The sequence below is a fragment of the Crocodylus porosus genome, unplaced genomic scaffold (genome assembly GCF_001723895.1).
Source record: "Crocodylus porosus isolate Cpor-Errol unplaced genomic scaffold, CroPor_comp1, whole genome shotgun sequence".
Classification (NCBI taxonomy): Eukaryota; Metazoa; Chordata; order Crocodylia; family Crocodylidae; genus Crocodylus; species Crocodylus porosus.
The window spans coordinates 9012221-9036743 of record NW_017728917.1 but is presented as its reverse complement, the minus strand read 5'-3'; the positions used below and the strand labels follow the sequence as shown (position 1 = coordinate 9036743).

Genomic DNA, 24523 nt, shown 5'->3' with positions numbered 1-24523 from the left:
AGCGCGGGGCTATTTGCGATGTTATCTTTGGGCTACTCATCAAAAACTTTTCCTTCTAATATCCTATAGATCACTAGAGGGCACTGTGGTATTTAGGCCACTCTGACCTCTTTAAGCAATGTAGCTATTGGAAAGGTCTTGAACTTCCGTGCAATGTCAAAAAGGTTAATAAGGACGCTGTAAAAGAAACTGTAAAATTCAAATTTGAACAGCAACTCCAAATACGTGGCAGCCTAGAAAATAAAATGAGTTCTTTCATCGGGGAGTATCAACATGTTTTCCCAATGAACAGATTTCACGAACAATTGCACTTGGGCTGCCTTACTCTCCTTAGGATGAAGAAACGGTTGGAAACACCCCGCGCCAGTAATCCTTTGCGTTTATGTTTGAGGAACCGAGCGGGTACGCCGCGCATTTAAAACTTAGACAGACGAGCCTCGTCTGCCCTGCCTGCCCGTGTGATCAAAAGTCTCTGTTGTGCTAACTGTAGATGATTTCACTGCAGAACATTTTGACATGCAAATGATAGCAATTAATGTGTTTGAAACAATTTATGATTTCCGGCCGACTTCAACATGTATTAGCATATACCTGGTTTCTTTAACATGCACTTTGTTTTTGCAAAACCACAAACATAGTTGCTGGAATTTCATGTGGAAGTGCTTAAGGGGTTGAAAGTTAACACCTTTGTGAGCTGAGCAGCCTCACAGTTGCTGCTAAACAAAAGCCTCTTTGTAGAAGCTTTCTTGAAATGTTTTCTTAACATGTTCCAAGTAGTTTTAGGCAGGCAACTAAAGTAAACAAGATGTTACCATGATAAAAACACTTGTGAAAACATTACAGAGTGCACTTAGTCGTTTCTTTCGCACAAACCTTCCTTAGTTTCATTACAGCGAAATTCACATGAAACCGATTACTAGCTTCTTGCTCCTGTAGGACTGCCAGGCTCTCCAAAAGGTGCGTCCCCCTCACTGGAGTCGCCATTCAAATTAAAAATGCTATTGCTGAGTTTGAAAATACCCAAACTGCAATGGAATTTAAATAAAAAAAAAATAGATAGATAGATAGATAGATAGATAGATACTGGGCTCATTCATGTGCCCTGGATACCCGTGTACCTTAATGAGTACACGGCTGCTCATCTAGCAATGATTTCACAAGGCATGTAGTAGCAAAGGGGAGAAATTATTCCTCTTGCTATACGGAGGCATCTTTAAGACCCAGAAAAGGAGATCGAGATTATCACTGAATTTTAAGCAAGCAAAGCTCGTATGGCAATCTTGCCTCTTCTTTCAGGTTCTCATCTCGATGTTAGCTAAAACGTACAAGCACAGCTGCTCCCCAAAGACTTCACCTTGTTTTCTACAGTCTGGGAGAAGGCCATCAGGTCACAGCAGTAAAACTGGACTTGTTTTTGTTTTTGTGTTATCTGAGTATGCTAGGCAATGCAGGGTGCTACTATTTCATTAGACTTAGCAGAAGCACCTGCTGATATCAGTTAGCTCAAACAGATACAACATCACATGATAACCAATGGCAGATAGATTAAAAAAAACCCAATGCTAAAACTGCAACCTATTTGGAAAAGAAATAGGGAAATAAATGTGTACAATAGACTATCTATCTGCTGGTTCTGATAAGCATCCTCCTGTTGGCTGTGAGTGAAAGACAACTAGGATCGTTATTTGTACAGTATTTATCTTTGAAATCAAGGGCCCTGTGGTGTACCTCACCTTGGGAACAAACACTACAGAATGATCACAGAAAAGTGTCAAATCTCTGTTTTTGATTTACCAACAGTTATGATATTTCTTCCTCAGGAGAAAAAAAAATGAACCATGTTTTTAGACCTGCGAGTCCTTTTTTATTCCCTCCCTCAACTGTGGCATCATTTTATGGACTTGCAGTGCTTTCATTCCCCATATAACTTCTCTTTGCTTTCTGTAACAGATCTTTTACTAGGGCAAGTGAAATTAAGCAACGCTGGGTTGGATACATATCCTGCCCTTCACTTGATGAACAGAGTTTTGAGGTTCATGTCGTGGTTTGACTGTCAAGATCTCTGCACAAGTACAGCGGGTGTCACTTAAAAATGTCTACTTGTTATGAAAGAGTACCATTTTCTGCATTATTTTCAGAATTCTACCATTTTCTGTATGGTTTCCTATCTTTTCAGGAAGTAACACATTTGCAAAAAAAAAAAGCAAGGGCAACCATGCCACGATAGGGGTGAGAGACGTGGAGGCTGGACTATCGTTTTATAAACAGCTGCCCACTCCCTTTGCAAAGTCAATTTGCTCCCTGGGGATATCCGCTGTGAGTCACTCAGAGCTGAAGAGATACTGTAAGGAGACGGTCCCCTGGACTAAAATTTGTGACCTGGGAAATTTAGCAAACTCAAAAGATAAAAGAACACCATGCATAATATTATTTTTTTGTTGTTGAAGGTCAGCTTAAGAGCAAAATGATGGCTCCAAAAAAAGCAGCAAGAAACCTCTCCGTAAATGGTAAGGGCTGAGGGCAGGGCAACCGGTTCAAATCTAGCCCAGGTTAGAAACGGCTACAATCTCGTCTTGGTGAAATCAGTCTCAGCCATGGGACAATATTTCCTTTTTAGGTCCACAACTCCTAACAAACTTTTCTTACAATGTCGGCAGAGAGGCTGGGAGAGAGATCGAAATACTCCTCTTTCTTAAAGGTGGTCACAGCAGTGGGGCTAGGACACAGCGACACAAAGCCCACCGTGTCCCTATTTGTACCTTATTGTTTTGGGGCCAGATTCCACTCCACGGCACCATGCTGAGTAGGGAATTGCTCCATAAATAGTTTTACTAAAACCAGTGGCTCTAATCCAGAGTAAAGGACTGCTCAAGTGAGTAAAGGTTGTGAGTAAAGACCTGGCCCCTATATTAATAAATAGATTATTCCAATCTCCAAGGCTGTCAGTCAATCTAGCACCTTTCCCTTGGACCAAATTTAATGAAATTAGAATTGTTTTAAAGGCCTAAATGTTATAGAATGGCATATGAATATGAATGAGCTGGCAAGTATGGAGAGATTAGCATTTATTTCACCTAAGTGAACAACAGGATGAATTGAAAGAAATGAAGCCACCCTTCAAGGAAATTTATGACTAGTACCTTCTTATTTTGTAATCCTCCTGTAATGAGAACCTTTTCATTACTATACCATCTCTTACTTGTAAGGCATGTTTATAATGGGCCGGATCCTGCTCCCACGGGGGGCAAAAGGATTCTGCCAGCGGTTTCAGCAGGAGAAAGACTGGCCCATTGCGTTTTGAAAGCAGAAATTGTATCTCAACATAACACATTTTAAAAAAAATCCTTCAGAAACCTCTCCCTCCCAAATTTAAGCATGTCATATTTCTAGTCTGCTACCAGGGCAAATCATGAAATGTTATAGGTTTCCATGGGCTTTTTTCATTTGGACACATCAGGCAGGAGAACAGAATTTGGCCCTGGGTGCGTTTGGTCCATATATGCTGCTGGAGCAATTGGTCTTTGTCAGACGTAACAACTGCACAGCGACAGCAAATATGGGAAATACCAGGGCCTGGAAAAATCAAGGAAGAACCCACATTAGCCAACAGTCTGAACAGTCTACACCGAGAAAAATGCTTCACAATATTAATTTATTTAGGCTTCAGCTTGGAGAGAGAAAGTTGGGAATTTACTCATAGAGGAGCCATGTGTGAGCTAGTACAGCCTTCCCTCGCCTTGCCTTTCCCCGGTTGGGAACCATGCATTGCCACACACAAGCCAATAATGCACTGTTTATGCAACGTGTAAAACTGTGTTCTTTGGCAGTAAGGAAAGGTCTGCAGCAAACTGCAGGGGCCCAATTAATGTAATTAGAGTTTATTTTTAGTAGTGTAGACTTTGTTCGTTAGTTACTTATTTGACAGAAATTAATTTCATGTGATGCTTTGCAATCCTCTATACAATTAAGGAGTTAATTTAAGGCTAAATTTCTAAATCAAGTGAAATAAAGGTTAAATTAAGGTTACGTTGTTTAAATTTCCAATCACAGAACTTAAAAAAAAAAAAAGAACAGCCAACCCAGACATTTATAATACTGTAGAAAACCAAACCCCGGATTTTCTAGGAGAGAACTGCACAGGACCCGGCTTCCCCGACTGGAGCTATGGAATCCCCTTCTCCCGGGGGATAATTTACTATCCCCTATTAAAAACGTATTTTGGGCCTGCGTTCAATGGGCTTTGGATCAATGGGGAGTTTTCTGCTGACATGCACCAGGTCCTCAGTGAATGGAGGGGCAGCATCAAGAATTTCAGAGAATGTTTCTTATGATAGGCGAGTGCCAAAAAAACATTCTTACTTTAGAAATGACTGGAAGTCTTCACATACTGCTTCACAGCCCGGCCATTTGCATACACCGTGTCCATAGAGCGGGTGGCTATGCGAGTGCTCCTCGTGGGACAAACTGAAGGAAAGAAGCAAAAAGAAGAGGAGGAAAAGTAATGTAACAGAAGGCTTGGTATTATAGGTATTTTAGCAAAGATGCTGCTAGCAGCAAACAACAGACTCAGAAATATGCCATTCAGTTTTGCAGAACCCTACTCGCTTGGCCCCTGATTTTTCAAAATTAAAATTAAATACCATTTGCAACATGAACATGCATCATCTGCCATCCCTACTCTAGGAACCACCTACCTTTCATTCGTTAATTAAAAGCTTTATAAGGAATTTAAATGAACATGGATGGGGCAAAAAAAAATCAAAATCATTTGACAGACTTCCTTAATACCCTGCTTGATATTTTGCCAAGGTATTTATGAACATTATCCATTTTTTCATTCATCTGCATCAGGATGAGACGCTACCCCTGTACAGCAGCGCAGATTCTTAAATGCAACATACCTGAGAATTAAAACATTCCACATTGTTTCATGAAAAGGGAACAAAAAACTTGGGAGTTTGCAGCTCTACCGTAATGCTGTATTGTCTGCCCAGTATTATTTTTTTCGTCTCATGTTCAGCTTCTTTGCACTAGTGCAGTCTTTTTATGCTCCAATAAAGTGAATCACCAATGTTTTCAAATGTAAAATTCATCATAAAAAAGGAACCACATAATCAAAGACTTCTGCAGTACCAAGGGGTGAGTGGGGGCTATTAACCTTTCTAAGCTTTGGCAGGAATGTCACAGTGCCTTCCAACTACTGAAACTCGGGTTAAAGAAAAACTTCTTATGAACCCTAAGGGGTTAATCCTTCAGCGGGATTCCAATCAATACGTAATGATTTGGCTGCACTGATCCAAGTCATGAGACGCTTTGATCCAGGCCATGTGGTGCTCAGGGAAATGTATCTGTTGCACTAACTGATGAACCATATTCTAAAATATCTTCTTTATTCAACTTCTGCATGGAAACTTCTTAAGTAAAGGAATTATTTTTGCAACAATTTCCATAAACTTAGATGACTTTAAACATAAAATGTCAAAATAATATCGAGGGCTCTATTTTATGCTCACATGCACATCTATTTTTCAGAGCAAATCTTGTTGCTGCAGCGTGTCTGTGCCACATTATGAACTTCAAACATACACAAAGGATATGAGTGCATACCAGCATCTAGGTGTGGTTTTATGACAGACTTTATCATGGATTACAGGTAATGTTATGGATAAACACCTACTTTTTGCCATCTTGCATCTATGCACAGATGGAAATGTCATTTGTTCTTGTTCTGTAAAATCATCTCGGAGCATTACAGAAAAGATTATATTCTTAAATTCTCTCTTATGCACCCAGGAGCAGAGCCACGCTGGAACATGCTCCCAAGATGCTGTATCGTGCAAGAAGAGCAACACCAACACATTCCTCCACACCTCCCGGTTTGTCATTTCTCTTCCCAGGCTCAATGGGAATGTCAGGATAGGTGAGGATTTTCAGAAACTCTCCTGAAGGGAAAAGGTGTGGCACCGGTTGGGAAACGCATCACAAGGGTGTACATGGGCCCTGCTTTCCATGTTGGTTGAAAATCGGTTCTGTACTTTTTCTCAGCATTTCTAAAAATCAGCAATCTACTTTCCCTGCAAAACGGAGGGGCCGCAGGTGTTGTGAAGGCCTTGCTGACACGGGAATAGCGCCTCTGTTTAACCGAATTGGTTTTTTAGAAACGGAGAAGCTATTGCTGATGAGCTGCTAAAGGAATGAAGAAACCAACTCGCGCTCTGTAGGGAAATTAGAAAAACGTTAGTCCCCATATTTCTTGAAGGAACCAGCCATGGCGGAGCAACTGCACTCTCCATACACGAGGAGGAAAAGCATTTAAGAAGTTATAGAGAAATGGAGTATACCGTCCCATTTTATTTTAGAGGGACGATCGCTATGCCTCCAAATAGGCATAGCAATAGGCATGTTCGAGCATGGTCTTTTGCTACAGCAAAAGACGACAAAAATCTGCACAGATTTCAAATGTTATCTTGTACTTCTTTCCAGTGATTTAATGGATATTGGCAGGGTTAAGATATACTATCCAGATGAAGGATTAGCTTTGGTAGTTAAAAATTACCCAGACTAAAACAAACCACCCTGCATTATCTCAGGCCTGGTTTAGACTTAAATGCTCCAATCAGCAGAATTACGCTGTTAGGAGCAGGGAACAAACACACAAACAAACAACAGACCCGCACCCAGGACCAGCACGGCTCTGCCGGCAACAGCTCGAACGTGCAAGCAGAGAGGCCAGCAAAACACGTCCTTTGGCCAGTTGCGCTGTTTCACTCCCAGTGCTGGTAGAAACGATCCAGCCAAATAATTCTCCTGCTGATATCAGCTCTGCTTATCCTTGCAGGGCCTGTCGTACAGCTAGCCCGGTACGCCGCCACTTCCGAGTGTAGACGGGGCCTTGCTCTACTTACTCAACTGCACAGCAAACCTGGGTACACTTAAGAAGTAAATCGTGCTAGGAGCATTTACAGTTGCCACTAAATTTAGACCCATCTGTTCTTGAAATGAAAGGACTTGAACTGTTGTTTCCTTATTTTGGGGGTTTTTGTTTTTTTATCAATTGATTTTACAACACTTTTATAAAAAAGTGGAGGAAACAAGGATTCGATGTTAACACCCCTCTAAAAATCAGTGAAGACATTCACAGCTGGGTCAGTCCTATGATCTCGATTTATCTGGCAAACTGGGCAAAACTTCAGCACGTCACTGCACAGAGCGAACGTTACCCGCTCAGTCAAGAGGAACAGAAAAGTGCCGTCTGGCAAACAAGAAGGGGTACGTTTTCAAAGAGGTCTCTGGGGCTTCAGCACTGCAAATCCCATTACAATACCAATGGGAGTCACGTAGCTTAAACCCCTAATCAAGGTTTTAAAATTTTACTCTGAGCTTTGGAAGGCAGGCTAGGGGAAGGTCCCAAGAGCCCTATATAGCAATTGTTTTCATTCGAGGTTGCAACTCTCTTTTCTTCCCAGGGATCTCCTGTCTGACAGGAGAGGTCCCTGGGTGCTCAGTATACGACTACAGGCATCTAAACTAGGTCCACGGGAATTTCTGGTATTGCCCATACATGGGAATATGAAGTCAAGACGTTCATACTGCACTTAACAAGACATCATGCCTGAAGTAGAAATACATGGAAGTTTCCACAGCCATTCGACCAAAACACACAAACTGCAAAATTACTGGAAGTAGCTACTTATTTATTTATAAATGAAGCACTTTCAAGAGTTTTTCTTTCGCAACTACTTATCCCTGCATCATGCTTATGTCTTGGATGGTACATTTTTGGGACTTAACATGGCCAGATTGGGCTCTTGTTACCGGAGTGTTGTCAATAGTCTGCTTCTGATGGTATCAAATATTGCCGTTTTGCTGGTTTAAACCGAGTCTCAAAGAATTCCTCCAGAAAGAGACGGAGCAGAATGAGATCACATCCTGCACTTGAAATAATGAAGAAAGAAGACAGCAAATAGAAAGCTAATGGAGAGTTGCCTTTTCCAAGTACCAGATTTGTTGAGGGAAAGGCCATTGGAAAGCAAAGATCTGAATGCTTTTGGCTGAAACAACATTTTGTGTGTGTGCATCTAAGAAGTCTAGAATCTGGATGCGTCCTCCATCTCGCTGCCTGTGACTTTATTTTACAAAGACAAGACTGCTGGCAGGAAGAGCAAGCAAAGATTTTGGCTCAGACCTTTTCCATTGATTTCTAATGACACACAAGAGAGCATGTGCATTTGTTTCTGTCTGCCCCTCTTTCAAAAGCGCACACATCTTCATGACAGGTCATCTGTGACGTTCAACAAGTTAATGGAGGTAACTAACTTCTGCAGCAACACATGTATGTGTGGTATGGGACCTGAAGAGAGCTCTGCACAAGCTCATTTTCCCATGCCAGTGGATTTGCATTCACTATGCCTTATACAAGTTATTTGTCTGCGAAACTGAACAAATCCCAAGCAATGCAGTGGGGCGATGTGATTAGTTGCAGGCGCAAGAAGTAGCTCCTCTGCCAAGTAAACTTTGTTATGCAATTCGGTTTGTTAATGACACGTAGCACAGAATGCAAGTGGTAAGTGGGAAGATCCTTAGGTGTGCATTTAATAGTCCCTAATTGTTGCCACAGGGGGTTGTAGATGCAGATAGTACAGCCACGCTCAAAAAGGGGCTGCGCAAACTCATGGGCAATAGCTATTAAACAGAACAGTTGGGGATGTTTTCTGTGGCATCTCTACACCACTGACGGTGGGTGTCAGGGAGGGTAATGAGGAGGGGACAGATCACGCTGGTTGTATCCAGTTCAGATGCCCTCCCTGAGTAACATCTAAGTCTGCCCAGCACAGACAGGATACCGGACTAGATGGACCACCGGCCCAACCCAGTATGGCACTTTTTAGACCCATAGACAATGAGGGTGGGAAGGGACCTCAGGAGGTCATATCTAGTCCAACCCCCTGCCCAAAACAGGACCAGCCCCAACTACATCATCTCAGCCAGGACTTCGCCAAGCCAGGCCTTAAAAACCTTCAAGGATGGAGCTTCCTTCACCTCCCTGGGTAATCTGCTCCAATGCTTCACCACCCTCCTAGTAAGGAAGTTTTCTTATGTCCTTATGTTTTTGCTGCTTTCATAGCCCACCCTCACATGGAGAATGCTCTGCCAGCTGGAGCAAGGCAGACAAGAGCCACACTAGCACCTTTACTAGTCAAGTCATTTTGCCTTTCCTATTTCTAGTAATTAGTGCTGCTAAATCAATAGTCCATGCAACTGTGGGGATAGACTAACGATGCAAAACACCACGCGCGAATGTGGAGGAAGCTTTCAGACTGCAGAACACCTACTCAAGTCAAAATGATGGCCACAGCGACCTCTCAGCTGCTCTTGGTTAAGCACCTGAATCCCTATGGTCTTCCAGGGTGTTGCACAGGTGCAACTCAGGACTTAATCTGGCTCTGTGCTCAGAATTTAGCTAGCAAATCTACTGCCAATACAAAGGAATCCAGCCTCCTTCTCTCTTTACTGAATCCACAATGCATATGGGAGTAAAAAAATAATAGGAGCCAAAATAAAATAAATGAATGCATTAATAAAATAGAAACACCTCTGAATCTGCACAGGCCCTGCCAAGTGAGACACTACACTGATGTTTTTACATGGCTGCCTGTCCGATTAGGGTTGGGTAAGAGCAGGGGAGGCTCTTTCCAACACACAAATTAATCTCTGCTTATAGTCAACTCTTTACTGGTGTTCTCCATCAGTGTGGTAAGTCAGATGGGGAATAGTGAAATAACGTAAGAGGTAACTGCTGTAATCAAGACATATGTTTAACCGTCACTTGTAAAGTTACAATATTCCCAAATGAGAGCAGACCCGCTACATAGCCACGTGGAAATGGGTACCATGAATCCAAATACTGCCTGTATCTTGACTAAAGAATCAGATAGGAAGCAAGCAGGACCCTCACTAATAATACTCCAGACATCACAGCCTGCTGTACTTGAACAATCCTGGTGTGGAAATGCTCCATAATCCGATGCTTCAATGTCTGCATTTTCCAAATATGTGGGAAACAGGAAAGCAGCTCTCTTTTATTTTCTGGTGAAGTGATTGCTTGTTTTATAATAGTGTAGAGAAAATACACCACTGCCCAGCAAAGGATCTGCACAATCTCACCTCCTTCCCACCTGGAAAGGCTCCCTGCTTAGTGCTCAAAGAAAAGGGAGATCACTTTTTCTCGAGAGAGTAGAAAATGATTTGCACCGCTGCCCGGTGCCCACAAAGTAGATCTCTCAGTAAAACAGGCTTTTCAATCCAGATGGAAGCACTGCAAACATAGTTCAGTCATCATTCGAAGGTCTCACTTTGGTGGCCCTTGGTCCTACAGCTCTAAGCTTTGCTTGGTCTCAAGCTAGCAAGAAATGGAAGGGTATCCGATCATCACGATAATGCTCATCTTTAACTGAGATAGCGCCAATGATCTGACTCCCGGGCTCATCTTTTGCAATACTAAAGGAAACCTGTAAATTGAAGTCTCTCAAGCCACCAGGTTATAAACAGAGCATCGAACAGTGGCATACCCATGTTGTTGCCAGTGTGTACGTGCATGCATCCTAGCATGAATAACATGGGAGTCTACAAGACAGTAATGAATTTGCTGGTGTGTCTGTCTGTCTTCCTCACACTGTGCTCTTTGCCTTTTTCATGCCCCTTAACCCTCATCATCTTAATTTTCTGTCTGCTCTCAGAATTGTATTTAATTAGAGGATTTCACATTCCTTTGTGATATCATGCCCAGGTTTAGAAAATTACAAGTGGAGTGACTATGTTTTGTCTAATAAGTGCCAGGCGTGTGCTTTTAGAAAGTCAGGATTATTGCTAACACCTCCCAGCGTTATTAGGCCTCAAGATGCCAAGGGTAAAATTGGCCAGCTAAGAGTTTTAAAGGGGGAAGGCAGTAACCATGTGCAAGAAACACAGTCCCTATTGGGGTCCACAGATGATAAAGCCAGAAGGACCACTGATCATCTAGTCTGCTCTCCAGTGTGACTAGATGAAGCAGACCAAATGAAATATGATGAAGCACAACGACATCAACAGCAACCATGGTTTGTTTCCGCTCACAAAAACTGCAATACTGAGTTAAAGAAAATGGTGATAGAAGTGAGAACGTACTGATGAGACAACTCATTATTAGGCTGTACAAACCCTGAAAGGTAGACCAAGTACTTTAGGCAGCATTTAAAAGATCTGATCCCTATTCGTGCCTGTTCTCTCTCCGGTCAAGGTGGCTCCACCAGATTTCTGAGGCTTGACACCGAGCCCTGGTTTAATCAAGCTCTGCGTCCCGAGCCCCGTTTTCAACATCTCAGCCCGATGAAGCAAAGGGCCACTAGGACCGACGTTCTCTGTATGCGACTGGCTGATGATTTCTGATGTTACTCGAAAGGCGTGGCAGGAGACTGAACAGCAATGAAGTTAGAAAGTCGGTTTGGCAACAGGTAAGGAAAAGGGCAAGAAAATGTGATGAGGAAACTAAAAGAACGCAGAGAATTTATTATTCACTGAGTAAGAAATCAAAATAACTCTAATGAGTCAGTTATTCTGATCCTGTCCCAAGTTACTGGCGCTAACTTAAAGTGCCCTGCGCTCTAATGCAAGCATTTCCATTCCTGGCGTAACGTCCTGTCGCATGAAGACATACTCTGCTCTCAATTACACTAGTGAAAATGCAATTCAATTGACAGTGGCATGACGGAGAGCACAGAATTGCACCTAGTAAACACACCACATCTGCCGTACAAATGAATGCAAATGATCTACTTGAAAGAGCACTTGGGCCACATTTAAAAAAGAGCTACCGCTAAATATTTATGCTGTTTACATACGTAAGTAAGACTGATGCCTAAGCATCTAACTGCCTGGTTTGTGAATGCAGTTATTTCATCTGCAACAAAGAGTTGTTTGTGAGGGCAAATTCCAGTTCAGCTGTGACTAAGTTCAGCGGTTGGTTGTGGCCCTTTTGAAAAATGTGGCCCTGAATGTTCCTGGCCAGCTCAGGTCTTCCATCTAGATACCTCATCTGGCTTACATTTTTTTGGTTAGCATTTTTAGACTGTATTTCTCAAACGCCTGCAGCAAAGACATTAGTGCGTATCAAGGCACAGGACCAGTGGAAATTCGTGTTGTACATCAGGTGCAATTTAGAAGTAATGGGCCTGGTACACAGGTGTATGCCGCGAAAGATAAGAGAGCAATGCACTTTAGCTTTGTAACACAAGGTCAATAAACCACTGAGCAACTTGGGGCAGGCACTATAAGAAAAAGCAGAGATTGCAGCCTAGACAACTGCAGAATGGTTTGCTGGGCAGCTGCTTCTAGGAACGTACTTTGCTTTCTGCAGGTCAGCGCTCGCACCTGCCACCACCTCCTCCACACCTGTCCCGCATGGATGGCCAGGAGGCCAGGGGAGAGGATGCTGTAAAAGACCTTGGGAAAGGCATCTGGGGTAGGCCTTGTTATAGAAACCATATATCATGGCTAGATTAGGTGATCAAAACAGTCCCTTCTGGCCTCAATCTATATACGAGCCAACTTTTTTGGTTACAGGCACAATTGTGATATTCTAACCTCCTTTGTGCACTACGCATATTCCAGTAGGCATCTTACATTCACTTTTGGCATCTCAATAGACCCTCTAAAGGCCCTGTATAACAGCTAGTCTTTGGAGGACCCCAGCGTATCTCTAGCCCATTTGAGAGAAGTGCACATCACAAAAACAGCATTGATTTCCCCACTTCTTTCAAGTGCAGGCTCCAGCCGCCACTGGACTTGACCACTAATGAGTTTTCCTAGTATTTAAACTGGATTTTTTTTTTTTTTTTATTTCAATTTGGAGCCCGGATACTGTAGTGAAAAGAACATCAAATATATCCAGAGATAGAAGACTTGAAATGCTGGAATCTAAATTCTCTCATTGCTACCTAATGAGAACAAGTTCTCCTTTCCCTTCTTTGTACCGTCACTTCATGTACTTACACACCATAATCATTTCCCTCCCATTGTAAATTTTTCCAGGGTGTAGATCTTTAATTCCTTTTAATCTGTCTTCGCTGCAAACCCTTCATCATCCTCCCTTCTCCTGTGCTTGCTCCAGTTTACGATCCCTTCTGCAGGATCGTGCCCACGTGCACATCGCACATTAATCACAGTTTAACCGGTGCTGTAACACGTGTCATGGGCAAAAAAGACTTAACTGTGACAAACATGTTTATACATCCCAGGTTTGCACCTACCTTTCTGAGGCATCGCACAGAAAGCTCCACTTTGATTTCTCTTCCTCTGCTATGCCTCAGTTATTTCTCGCACAGCTGATGCTTAGCGGCTGATGTGCTGTTTTGAACATGTGGTTTGGCTTTTTTATTTCCTATCTGGGCCATACTTCCCACTTATCCTCGTTAAATCTCATTTCATTCCACTCTGCACCATCCTCTAATTTATTCAGATGAAGCTGGATTGATAGAGTATCTTAGGATCACATTTTTTCCTAATTAAACTAACACTTCACCTATTTTTTCTCACTGATCTTAAACACAGAAATTCCTCTTGTTCTTACATACAGAAATCAGACTGCAGAGAAAAAGAAAGACGCTGGCCCTGATTCGGCAAGGCTTTGAGAGCATGCTTACCTTTAAGCTTGTGAGCAGTCCCCTTGATTTCAGTGGAATTAGTGCTTTAAGTTAGTGCTTAATGACCTGACACAGAAAATCCTGCGCGCCCGTATCTTTTTTTTTTTCCCTACAGGAATTTTTTTTAATTACAAGGACCGAATTTTAGCAAGAGCAAGTTGTTGGCCCATTCACCGCCTGGTCATATGGGCAACAGAGATCATTAATATGGATTATTGCACTTTGATATTCTTTTTTAACGACTGTCCCACAGGCACAACCAAAACGGCACCGAAGGTGACCGTCGCATCACGTATACACTGCACAATCCTTTGGTTTGCCTGCTCCCACCGCAAAATGGCACAGGTATTTTTTTTTTCCCCTTTTTTAAATATATGTACATTGCTAAAATGTGTAAACAGGCAAAGGAAAATGACAGAAAATTAAATCATACTGTTTGATTTCCCTCCCACTGCCTTCTCCCAGAGAACCACCAGAAAAGCACTTAAATCTATAGGACACAAGTCTCTATTTCCTCGGGGAAGCATGCTGAATCATACAGGTAGTGTAAATAGCAGATGCTGGTGCAGGTGTTAGGCTGTCTATTTGTTTTTATTTACTAAAAGGTATAACAAATAGTCCCACTAAATCAGAACAACATTTGGCACGGAAATGACGGATACCAAAACAGCCACGAATCTTCGTCTCTTGTTAATATTTTACACCTTCGTGGTGTAATATATCAATAGGCCCATTTTCGGGGGCTCCTTGGGAGACTCCCATTTGCGGCCGTGTGCTACCTTACCCCCGAGGACCAGCTTGCCGTATGATCCCTCGACCCCAAGACCGCGCTCTTCTCTGGGAAGCACGTTCGGGCTCCTTCGCAAGTGCAGCACGTAGAAGAGAAACCACGAAACGCAGCATAACAGAAAGAAGGAAAAAAAAAAAAAAAAAGGAAAGCAAAGCCCGACGTCTAGGTGACATTCACAGAAAGCGAGCGGCGCTCGCTGCCTTGCAAGTTCTGAATTAATTCGCGGTATAAACAACCCAGAAAATGTTTCTTCTAAGAGCGACTTCCTATAAACTCTGCACTGGTGGCACGCAGCAAACGGAGCGGCTGCACCTGCTGAATTAACCATGTGCTCCTAAGAGCAAACACAAAACCCAGCCGGCAAGATGGTTCTCGAATTTGCTCCGAGCTGATTTTTAAACACCGCCCCCCCCTCCCCAATGTTATAACTTGGACTCCACAATAAACCACGCTGCAGCATGTAGGTTGCTGAGAGTTAAAATCTACTTTTTACACTACACTGACCACAGCACCCACAGGCGCAGCTACAATGTCTTTCTATGAATGGGACAGATTGCCATATGGATGCAGACACTGAACAAGCTGTACAACTCTTGGCGACAAGTGCCTAGGGGACTGTCCTATATTAGCACCACCTGTGCTGTGGAAATTGTGCTCTGGATATGAAATGGCATTTAAGGACCCTTCCCGGCGTAATTTTCAAGTACACACAAAAAGGAAAATTGCAGTTAAAAGAATTCGCTGGCTACGTATCTGTTGCTCAATTCCTGAAATAGTTTCCCAAAGGAATAGTTATCTTCTTTATTCACACAGCCCGAAATGACAAGCTGCAACACATATTAACAATTTCCCTTTGTGGGCTTATACCATTGTTTTAATGAACAGAATATACTTTATAATATACATATGCCTCTACTGATTACATAGAAGAGAATATATAAAAAAAAAACAAACCCCACCCTAGGAGCACCAGGCATATGAAAAATACTCATTTGCATTTCACAAATGAGCAGTGGCTTACATGTGAAAACTGAGAAGCACATGATAGTTTGGGGGGGGGGGGGGCTTCCACAACAATGTGCAGTAGGTATAGGCACAAATCCCATTAACAAATTATGGGATTTCAATGCACATCTCTTCACTACTTTGAAAATACACCCCTATTTGCCTAACAAAATAAGAGAGAGAGCTCAAGATTAGCACAAAATGTATGGGGGGCGGAGGGGAGGGGGAGAAGGGGAAGAGATCTACGCCACTGCTCAGTTTCTTGTCAACCCTGAACGAAGAAATATTTTCCCTTCCCCGGCTTAAGAATTAAAGGATGCCAAGAAAAAGAAATGTAAAATAACTTGAATTAAAGAAAAACAGTTGTAAAAGGAGCACTACAACCTGGGAAAAATGATGTCACTTAATTGGAAAAAAAAACCAATGGCTTTTTCCATTAAAACATGCTGAAATGGATAAAGTTTACACAGCTTAATGGTGGTGTGTTACTTTAAATGCCACTCAGTATCTTAGCAGGAAGGTATAGCATGTGATGTAACAGCTGTCATACTAACTGCTTGATTTTTATTGAACAGCAGAGTAAATAGTTCATGAAAATCACCTAACTTATTCCCCATGTTTAAAGGCGTTTTCAAGGGTGTTTCTTTTCCTGTTTCAGACTGAGGCGTCTGTCACAGAAAATAATACAGCTCCTCTTCAGCTCCCTGTCCAACTCCTTGGAACAGTTAGCATCTCCAGTGCATACGCTGGGAAATGATAACTTCCACACAAGGGGAAAAAAGCAACCAGAAATCCTGTATTTTAGAAGAGGAAAAAAAAGCCCCCAAACAGGCTGGCTTTTAGACTGCTACATAAACTTTACCTTCAGCAAAAGGGAAAGAGATTGTCATTGGAGCCTAAGTATTTAAAAGTCAAGCTGAAAAGTGTACACAATTAACAGAAAACCATCACCTATTTCTCTGGCATGTAAAAATACCATGAAGCTGTACAAATTCACATGTAAATAGCTTGGTTGCAAGGAGGAGGAGGAGGAGATATGCAAAGTGCTCAGATATCAAACAATGATCTGTTTGCCAGATGGAGGTATAAAACAATACATATGCTAAAATTTGGAAAAAGTTCTGTTATGCGTCTGCCAAGGCTCACCCAGTCTATTTAAGGTGCTTTTTGGGATACATTAGCTTAGTGTTGGCAGTTGTATAACTGATCATTATTACGTGTGACCAGAAACCAATGAACCATTCAAGTTCAGAAGTTCTCTGATGTCAGGTCAGATTCCTGAAGACGGTACAGTGACAAATATAACACCCTTCATCCAAAAAGGGGGGCACACAATACATTAGCTAATTGTAGCCTGGTTAGCCTAACATCCCTTGGCGGGGCTGAGGGTGAGGGGAGAAGGAAGAAATACTGGGAGCAATTTTGCAGGGTTTAGCTGGAGAAGACCCTGAAAAGTGTCATTTGATTAGAGAATTCCAGCACGTCATATCGATGAGGAAGAGGTCTTGCATGACTGCAGCCAAAAAACAGGACAGGTCAAGGAAACACAGTGGACATGATCTACTTAGATTAAAACAACAACAATAATATGAAGCATTAAGGTGTATAAATGAAGACTGGTGACTCTAGATCTGAGTCACGGAAGAAATTTTAAAAGGCTGGTTGGACAGGGAATTGACTCAGAACAGGAAAGCATATGGTAATTAATGGTAACTTCTTTAGCTGTAATGAGAATGCCAATTTGACTCGGCAGTGGGACGTTTTGAGTTACGATATCAGCACATAATTTAGGTGAGGATAAATGGGAGAACGCACAGCCTGATATTCGGCTCGTGTGAGCTGCACTGCTCCACTGGCACTGAGGCAGCTTTCACAATTTAAACCAGCTGAAAGTCTGGCTCACAAAGCTGAGTCATCTTGCTGCTACTACTAGACACAAAGAGGATACAGCGACTAGATTCAGAGATACGGGCATCATCTGCTTATAAGTTTCATATAGGTGGCTGGCTGCCCAACAGTATAAGCCTGGCTCTAAAAAGAGACCGGATCAAATTCAGATCTGGACTAAGTGAATAGCTATCCTCACTGAACTGCACAAACCTAGCTCTTGGGAGATAAATTTGGCCCCGTATGGTGAGGGGCCACTTTCTGAGTGATTCATCTTGATTTATTACTAATCTTTGAGCCTTTGAAAGTTGGATTTGAAACTGGGGAGAAGTCTGGCACAGCAAGGTCCTAAGCGGGTAACCCACCCACTGCAGCCTCGGAAGCTCCTCCACCCATTCAAAAGTTAAGGCAAGAAACTCAATTACCTGCCTCTTGCAAGGTGTCAAACCAACCACACGATCATCTCAGAGCCCCCCTTACTCTGGAAAAGCACAGTCTAACCAAGACTTTGAGAGAGCCCTAACACTCGGGGTAAATCCAAGACGCCTCCAGTCAGATGCAGGGCCCTTTGATGTCTGCCAGATCCATCCTCACCTCCATCATTAAAAGCAGCATCATAGTTGGAGTTTGCTGTGGGGAGCAGGGGTGGAAAACAAGTATAAGAGAGGGCAGAAGGCAACTGAATGCCAACTGCAGCAGCCCATCCCCATGCAATGCTAACGTCTCCTGGGGAGCATGATAACTGACACAAAGTTCACGCCGTAATGACATTAAATGCCCACTTAATCATGCGCATAGATTTGGGAGGAGAGCATACCACCTTTGTATCCTCCCAATTCTTTCCCCTAGCGGACTATGCCGACTGCGGTCAGACGAGCCTGCAAGTGGAAGGGCTGGGGCAGGCAAGGATGAAGATGAGAAGAAGCTTTTCTTCTCCGGCCCAGTTATTACAGGCTTCTCAGAAGAGGATTCGCAGGTGTCTGAGATGCAGAGGACACACAAGAGAGAGAGCTGGCGTGGAGGAGACGGTGAGGCCTTCCCCTAACAGTGCATCAGCTGCAATGGAAGCCACTCAGTACCATTCTGAGTTTGAAGAATCCCAAATACTGAGAAGAGAGGTGGAGCATTTTTCTTAGGAAAATACAAATCCAAGGAACCCAAACAGAACTATACCAATGGTAAATCAGCACATGCTAACAAGTAAGGGAAGCAGATGTGAATGAGCAGATTCCTGGCCAGCAACCTGTGCTAAGGACCAGTGAGCCCAACAAGATGCAAGGCAATGGAGAATCAGGACCAGGGCCCACATGCACAATGAAAGCTGAACTATTTTATTCAGGACATCAACTACAACCCAATCAGTTCAGTCGTTACCCAAGCTGAACCCCTACCCCCCATAAAGGGGCCACACTTTGCCCAACATGGAAAGCGATATCTTTAAAACACAGTAACTTCAGCTTAAGCAGTGGTACCACTCCCCTCTCCTCCTTCAGCTCTTCCCTTTTGCAATGCTTATAAAAAACAACTATTTAAATCATCTCATTTATCCCATTTACTTTGCCTGTGCATTCACTGCTTGCTTGTTTGGATGGAAGGGATTCAAGTACAGTAAGAAGAGGTATAAGGACGGTAAAAACAAGGTGCAGAATTGCTGGGGGATGGAGAAAGCCCTGCTGGACAGGTGGCCTTTTCCTCTTCCTGGTAACTCTTGCTGTCAGAACTGAGGATAGCTGCACCCCTCTCTATTGTAAGTACAGAAATGCCGTGATGAACACGGTCCTCCTCCTTCTTGTTGCTATTACAGTCAACAAAGAGCTGCAGGGAAGGATCGCCCCAGTACCGGGAGATTACTGGTGGCATGGAGACAGGGAGGTGAGTGTGGCCAGACCTTTCCTAAGGCCGCACACTTCTAGTTGCCAGATCAGAGGTTTGGAGCTCATAGGATGCTCTAACCTATGCCTCGGGACTGAACCAGACCACCCCCCCACCCCAGACGACTTGCAGCCTCGACGCTTTAAATAAAACGGAGACTTCCAAAGCTCCCTTTGAACAATTTCAGAGCTCATTTCCAATAAGCTCTGCACTCAGATGCATTTTGGCTGGAAATACTTCTGTAGAAATATTTTTAAAAGTGTTTATGTTTCAGGCTCTGACAAAGCCTGTCAACTTCTAAAGTAAATAGTCACATAAATATAACACTTTAGCAAATATATTTTTGTCATTTGTCTTAACCAAATGTGTGAGCTTCCCAAAATTAAGATGCAGTGGAACGATATAAAAAACAATGTACCGTCCCTGACGCTTCTAAGTGCGGTTGCCGTTCTTCGCTGGCTTTATTTATTTATTTATTTGCTTACCGTGAAAAAAAAAGTGCTCGGTATTGCAGAAACCCCAATGCTGATAAGATGATGAGAGGTTTGCATGCTCGTTGATGGTCTCACTTTTGCTTATCCTTAGTGAATACAAGTATCTATGACTAAATATTTCCCTGAGGATACTCACGACTGAGGTATGTTTATTGCATTGAGTGAATTTATATATATAATCAGCACAATAAACATTATTAAATTGTCTGAGTAAAATCAAAGCATGAAACACACAGTCAGTGCTGAATTCTAATGATGCTGAATGCCCATGATTGCATGGGGAAAGGATCTTAACAAGCCTTGATTTGAGCTTTGGCATCCGCCTCACAAATCACACGAAATGTTCTCCCTTTAATAGTGCTGAATATTGATAAATGTCTCTGCACGGCACAACAGGGAAGTTGGTCTCTATTGGCAATCTTTACCAAAGTGTGTTTTTTCCTTCTCTACACTCAAGGGTTTACCCTGAATGATTTAATTATAATTTTCCTTGTGTAAGACAAATTAAAGAGGAGAGTAGGAGTGTCATGCCAAAGCAGATTATTTATCTCCTTAACAGATTGCCGTGCACCAAACCCCAGAGCTGCTGCTGCTGCTGCTACTTACAGAAAACTGGGCACAATGTGGGACTGGAGATGGAACATACATTTAGAGACAAAATGAGTATCAGCATTAACCCGTTATTTCTAGCTGCATTAAAAACAAAACAAAACAAAACATGTTCCTGTGAAAATAAGATGCACAGGGCATTTAATAAAATGCGCCTCCCCCCCCCCCTTTTTCTGACCCTGCTTGCAAAAATAGGAAGGTTCAACATATCTAGCTCATCCAAGGGCACTGGACAGTGGTATTTGTTAGTATTTTTAGCTGTAGAAGAGCACCGTCATCTTGTTCTGAATATGGCATCTATATATTTTTCTATACAACCACCCAACTGCCAAGATCATGCACCCGAGCCCATCCGCTACAGGCAAGTAGACCCTTTAAATGTGCACGTTGCTGATTGCAGGACCGAAGTCTTAGTATGGTGACGTTTGAATGCGGTAAGAACAAAAAAGGGGAAGTGGAGTGAACGGGGGTCATTTTATTCTACCTATTATTATACAGCCCTATGCCATAGTTCAAATGCGCCTTGACCCAAACAGAGTTACTCTGTCATCCCCAACTGGCTTCACAAGGTACCGGTCTACACACCGAACTCCCGGAGCTCTCTCTGACTTGCAGCAATGTAAGCAGCATCAAATTCAAGGCCACAGGATCAATAATTGTACAATATACTGAATGAACTGCCCCGATAATACATGCCAGGATTATAGCAACTCCCACATAACTTACTTGCATCCTGCTCCTTCTCTGACAGCCCATGGGGGAGTAGGGAAACAGCTTTACAGCACACCCTAAAAGTTAATGTTACCTGTATACAGTTATTTATTGCTGCTGGGTGGTCTTATTATGTGGCCATGATTAACTGCTAAGGCATTTAGTGCTTTCTCTATGTGCTTTTTATTGTTGTTTAAATCTAAATAAATAACTCCAGATTGAGCCAGGCCAAAGCTGACAGCGAGGTCCACAGGGTTTTCGCTGAAGATGCTCTGCCACCAGCCCCATGGCATTTTCCCTCTGACGGACCAAGCCGCTCAGCGCTCACTAGCTCAATATAAAGAGGCAGACTATGGATATGGGTGCAATGCGCTGCTTTGTCACCAAATGCCAGGCCTGGAAGGGGCCAGCACTTATGTCCTGCACTAATTCCAGCTTCCACAAGCTCCCCAAGAATACACCCATTACACAAAGTGCTCACGTGTTCGCTCAGCCTCAGCTTGACTAGATAAGTGCTAGGAGCTCGGCTCACACAGGAGATGAAAGTTTATGTCATGCTCACCTGAAATGGAGAGACAACCCAAGCATGCAGAAGCGGCCTTGGCTTAACAAGCAATGCATGGCCAGCCGCGCTCCTGAAAGCAGTCAGGCAGTCACCTGAGCATGGGTAGGCAACTTCTTTGGCTGGAGCACCAAAAAAAACCTCAATGTCTACCCTGTAAGGTGCTAGAGTACTGACACGCCACAAAAACAAAACCGGCATTGCGGGGTGGTGGTGTACACGGCAGGATGCACTGTATATTCATATAGTTAATAATAAAAAATGCTGCGTTTTTACAGTGAAATTCTACAAATTTTTCTAAAAATTCTAAACCTGGTGACGATAAATAAAACTTCATATACTACCCTTTGTTCTTGTGTATTCTTTTTTTGTTAAGCATGTTGCGATAAAAGAGAGGAAAAAAAGAGAAAGAGAGGACGAAGAGAAAAAGAGAGAGAAAATAGAGCGGGGGGAAGAGGAAAAGGGAAGAGAAAGAAAAAGGAGAGGAGAGAGAGAAAAAAGGAGAGGAGAGAAACGAGACAAAGAGGTAAAGAAAGAAAAAAGAAAAAGAAAAGAGAAAAAGGAGAAGAAAAGAGGGGAGAGAGAGAAAGAAAAAAGGAGAGAAAAAAGGGAAAAGAAAGAAGAAAAAGAAAAAGAGGAGAAAGAGAAAGAAAGAAGAGAGAAAAAAAAGAAAAAGAGAAAGAGGGGGTGCCCTTTGCCGCTTACATGTCCCACACGCTGCGGGTCGGGCCCACCGGTCGAGGGCAGTGTCTGGCTGAGGGAGGCAGCGACACCCCAGCATCAGCCGCCAGGGCCAGGGCGCCTGGGGGCGCTCCGGGCCGAGCCGGTGGGAGCCTGCAGCACAGCAGCTCTGCCCTGGCCCCAGTCCCTGGAGGGAAGCTGCAAGGCCAGGGTCTGGGCAGGCCAGGGCAGCCACGGCGGCTGTTTCCGGGGTCAGGGGCTTCCGCGGCCAGGCCCTTGCTCCGGGGGAGGCTGTACCCCGCTTACACTGTGCCCGGCATGTAGCTCCGGGCTTAGCCTCGCTGGGAGCCCCTGAGCCCAGCGTCCTGCCCCAGCCAGATGGCATACCCTCACGGGCAGGGTGGCCACAGCCCATCCCCACGGAACTGTGCAGGCCGGGCCCCCCCTTGGGTGCCACAGGGCACCCCCGCCCATTGCGGTCTGAGCCCATGCAGCCATCCCTGCCTGCGTTCTCCCACCTCTGCTCCCGATGCCTGCTGCGGCGCTGGGATCCGTGGCTGCTCTGGAGCAGCAACTTAAAAAACAATTTTTTTTAAAACAATTTCCTTGCATGCCTCCTGGCACGCTGGGGAAAATGTCTCCGCATGCCACTAACTGGCAACGCATGCCGGGGGTTGCCTATCCCTGCTCTAGAGCCAACTTTGCCAAGTTCTCCAGTAGCCTTACCCATCCTGCCAACACAAGCTGCATTTTGCTTTGATTGCCCCTCAGAGAGGTAATTCTCCTCTCAGCAGCAGCTATATTCACATGGGCAATGGTCCTCCTGAAATAGCTGGGTCAGAAATAATACAAGACCCAGGCTCTGATGCAGGACCCTGGCAGACACAGGGGTCTAAAAAAAGGAAGCAGCTTCAACTGCGCTCCAGGCCTGTGACCGGAGCATTTGTCCTCGCCAGGGGAGATTTTGGTTACCCAGTTAGGGTGACTTTGTGGCTCTTTTGTGTCACCGGAGTGGTGCAACTACACTGCATTTTGGGGACAGGACAAACAGGGCTGGGACACAGGTGAATTTTAGACTATCGCTATAGCCGGGTCCTCACAGGGATTTTGGTGCCTTTGAAGATCTGGGCCCGAAAGCCTAGTGAAGGCACTGCGACAAGCTCCTGGTTAACCGCCTGGCATCCTGGCCAGGAGGGCAACAAGACCTGCCTGCAGCAACCCCCACAACTCTGGGCAGAAAAGCAACGGTCTAAATCTGTTTCCCTCTAAGAAGGAGCATTCTGTTCTGCTAAAATAATTCATGTACACTGAAAAAAAAGAGTTAGGTTCAGGCTGATATACAGAACTGACAACCCTATGTCCATACCAGGTCATATCCTGCCATCTTCTCCTACTCAGGAAAAATCTTTGCTGATGTCAATAAGTTTTGACTGAGCACTGAGTGAAGTATCAGGCCCATATTCTCATTTGCTAAGCGGGGTCTTCGATAAAAACCAGAACCGGCAGTCTACATTCTCTCTTCTGCAATTATTCTGCACATTTCTTCCCTCTCCTTGCTTTTAAATATACAGTCGCCCTTTTATGGCTTCTGATCTTTTCTTATTGTTCAGTTACCACCCTGAAAACACTGACGGTGGACAAATTCCCTTTCAAAAAGGAAGCGAGTGCAAGGCATCTAAACAAGAAGAGTTTTGTATGTCATATGAAATCTAGGCAGGCACCACAATGCCTGATGAGACTGCAACAAAAACCTTAAGTGCATCACTAGGCATTCTTCTGTGTATAGTGTCTGCTCTCCTTATGGATAAAGATGTAATTCAATCACTGCAGCAAATGGATGGTATGAGCCTTCAGTAAGCCAAAGAGAGGCAAAACAAAGCAAAGTCCACTGCCCTTTTATTTGAATTCCCAGCCATGCCTGTATTTTTAAATGTTGATAGTATAACGAAGAGAATTTAATAGATATTCAGGCTAAGTATTCTAATAAACTTTAACAATATACTATATATTTATCAGTTCAACAACTGGGCGATTTTTTTAAAGGTTCTCTTTCTAACCTATCATATTCTCAAACCATATGGTGATACATTTACAGCTTTTTAATGAATTATGTGAGATTTTACTAATAAAACATGCCTATCACCTCATTTGTAAAGAGTAACTGCCTTCAGACCCATATCTGTATTACAGGGAACAGACAAAATGTGTTCTAGTTCCAATAATATGTGCAACCAGT

The 24523-nt window shown here is 43.4% G+C and overlaps 1 protein-coding gene across 14 annotated transcripts in view; it reads right to left on the bottom strand.

The window, feature by feature from the left end:
* Positions 1 to 24523, bottom strand: part of FOXP1 (forkhead box P1) — a 442485-nt gene that overhangs the window by 44806 nt on the left and 373156 nt on the right. For all 14 annotated transcript variants that reach the window (XM_019536645.1, XM_019536646.1, XM_019536642.1 and 11 more), the window contains one exon: positions 4360 to 4464. In XM_019536645.1, the coding sequence (XP_019392190.1) occupies positions 4360 to 4464 (105 nt within the window). The remainder of the gene's footprint in view (positions 1 to 4359; positions 4465 to 24523) is intronic.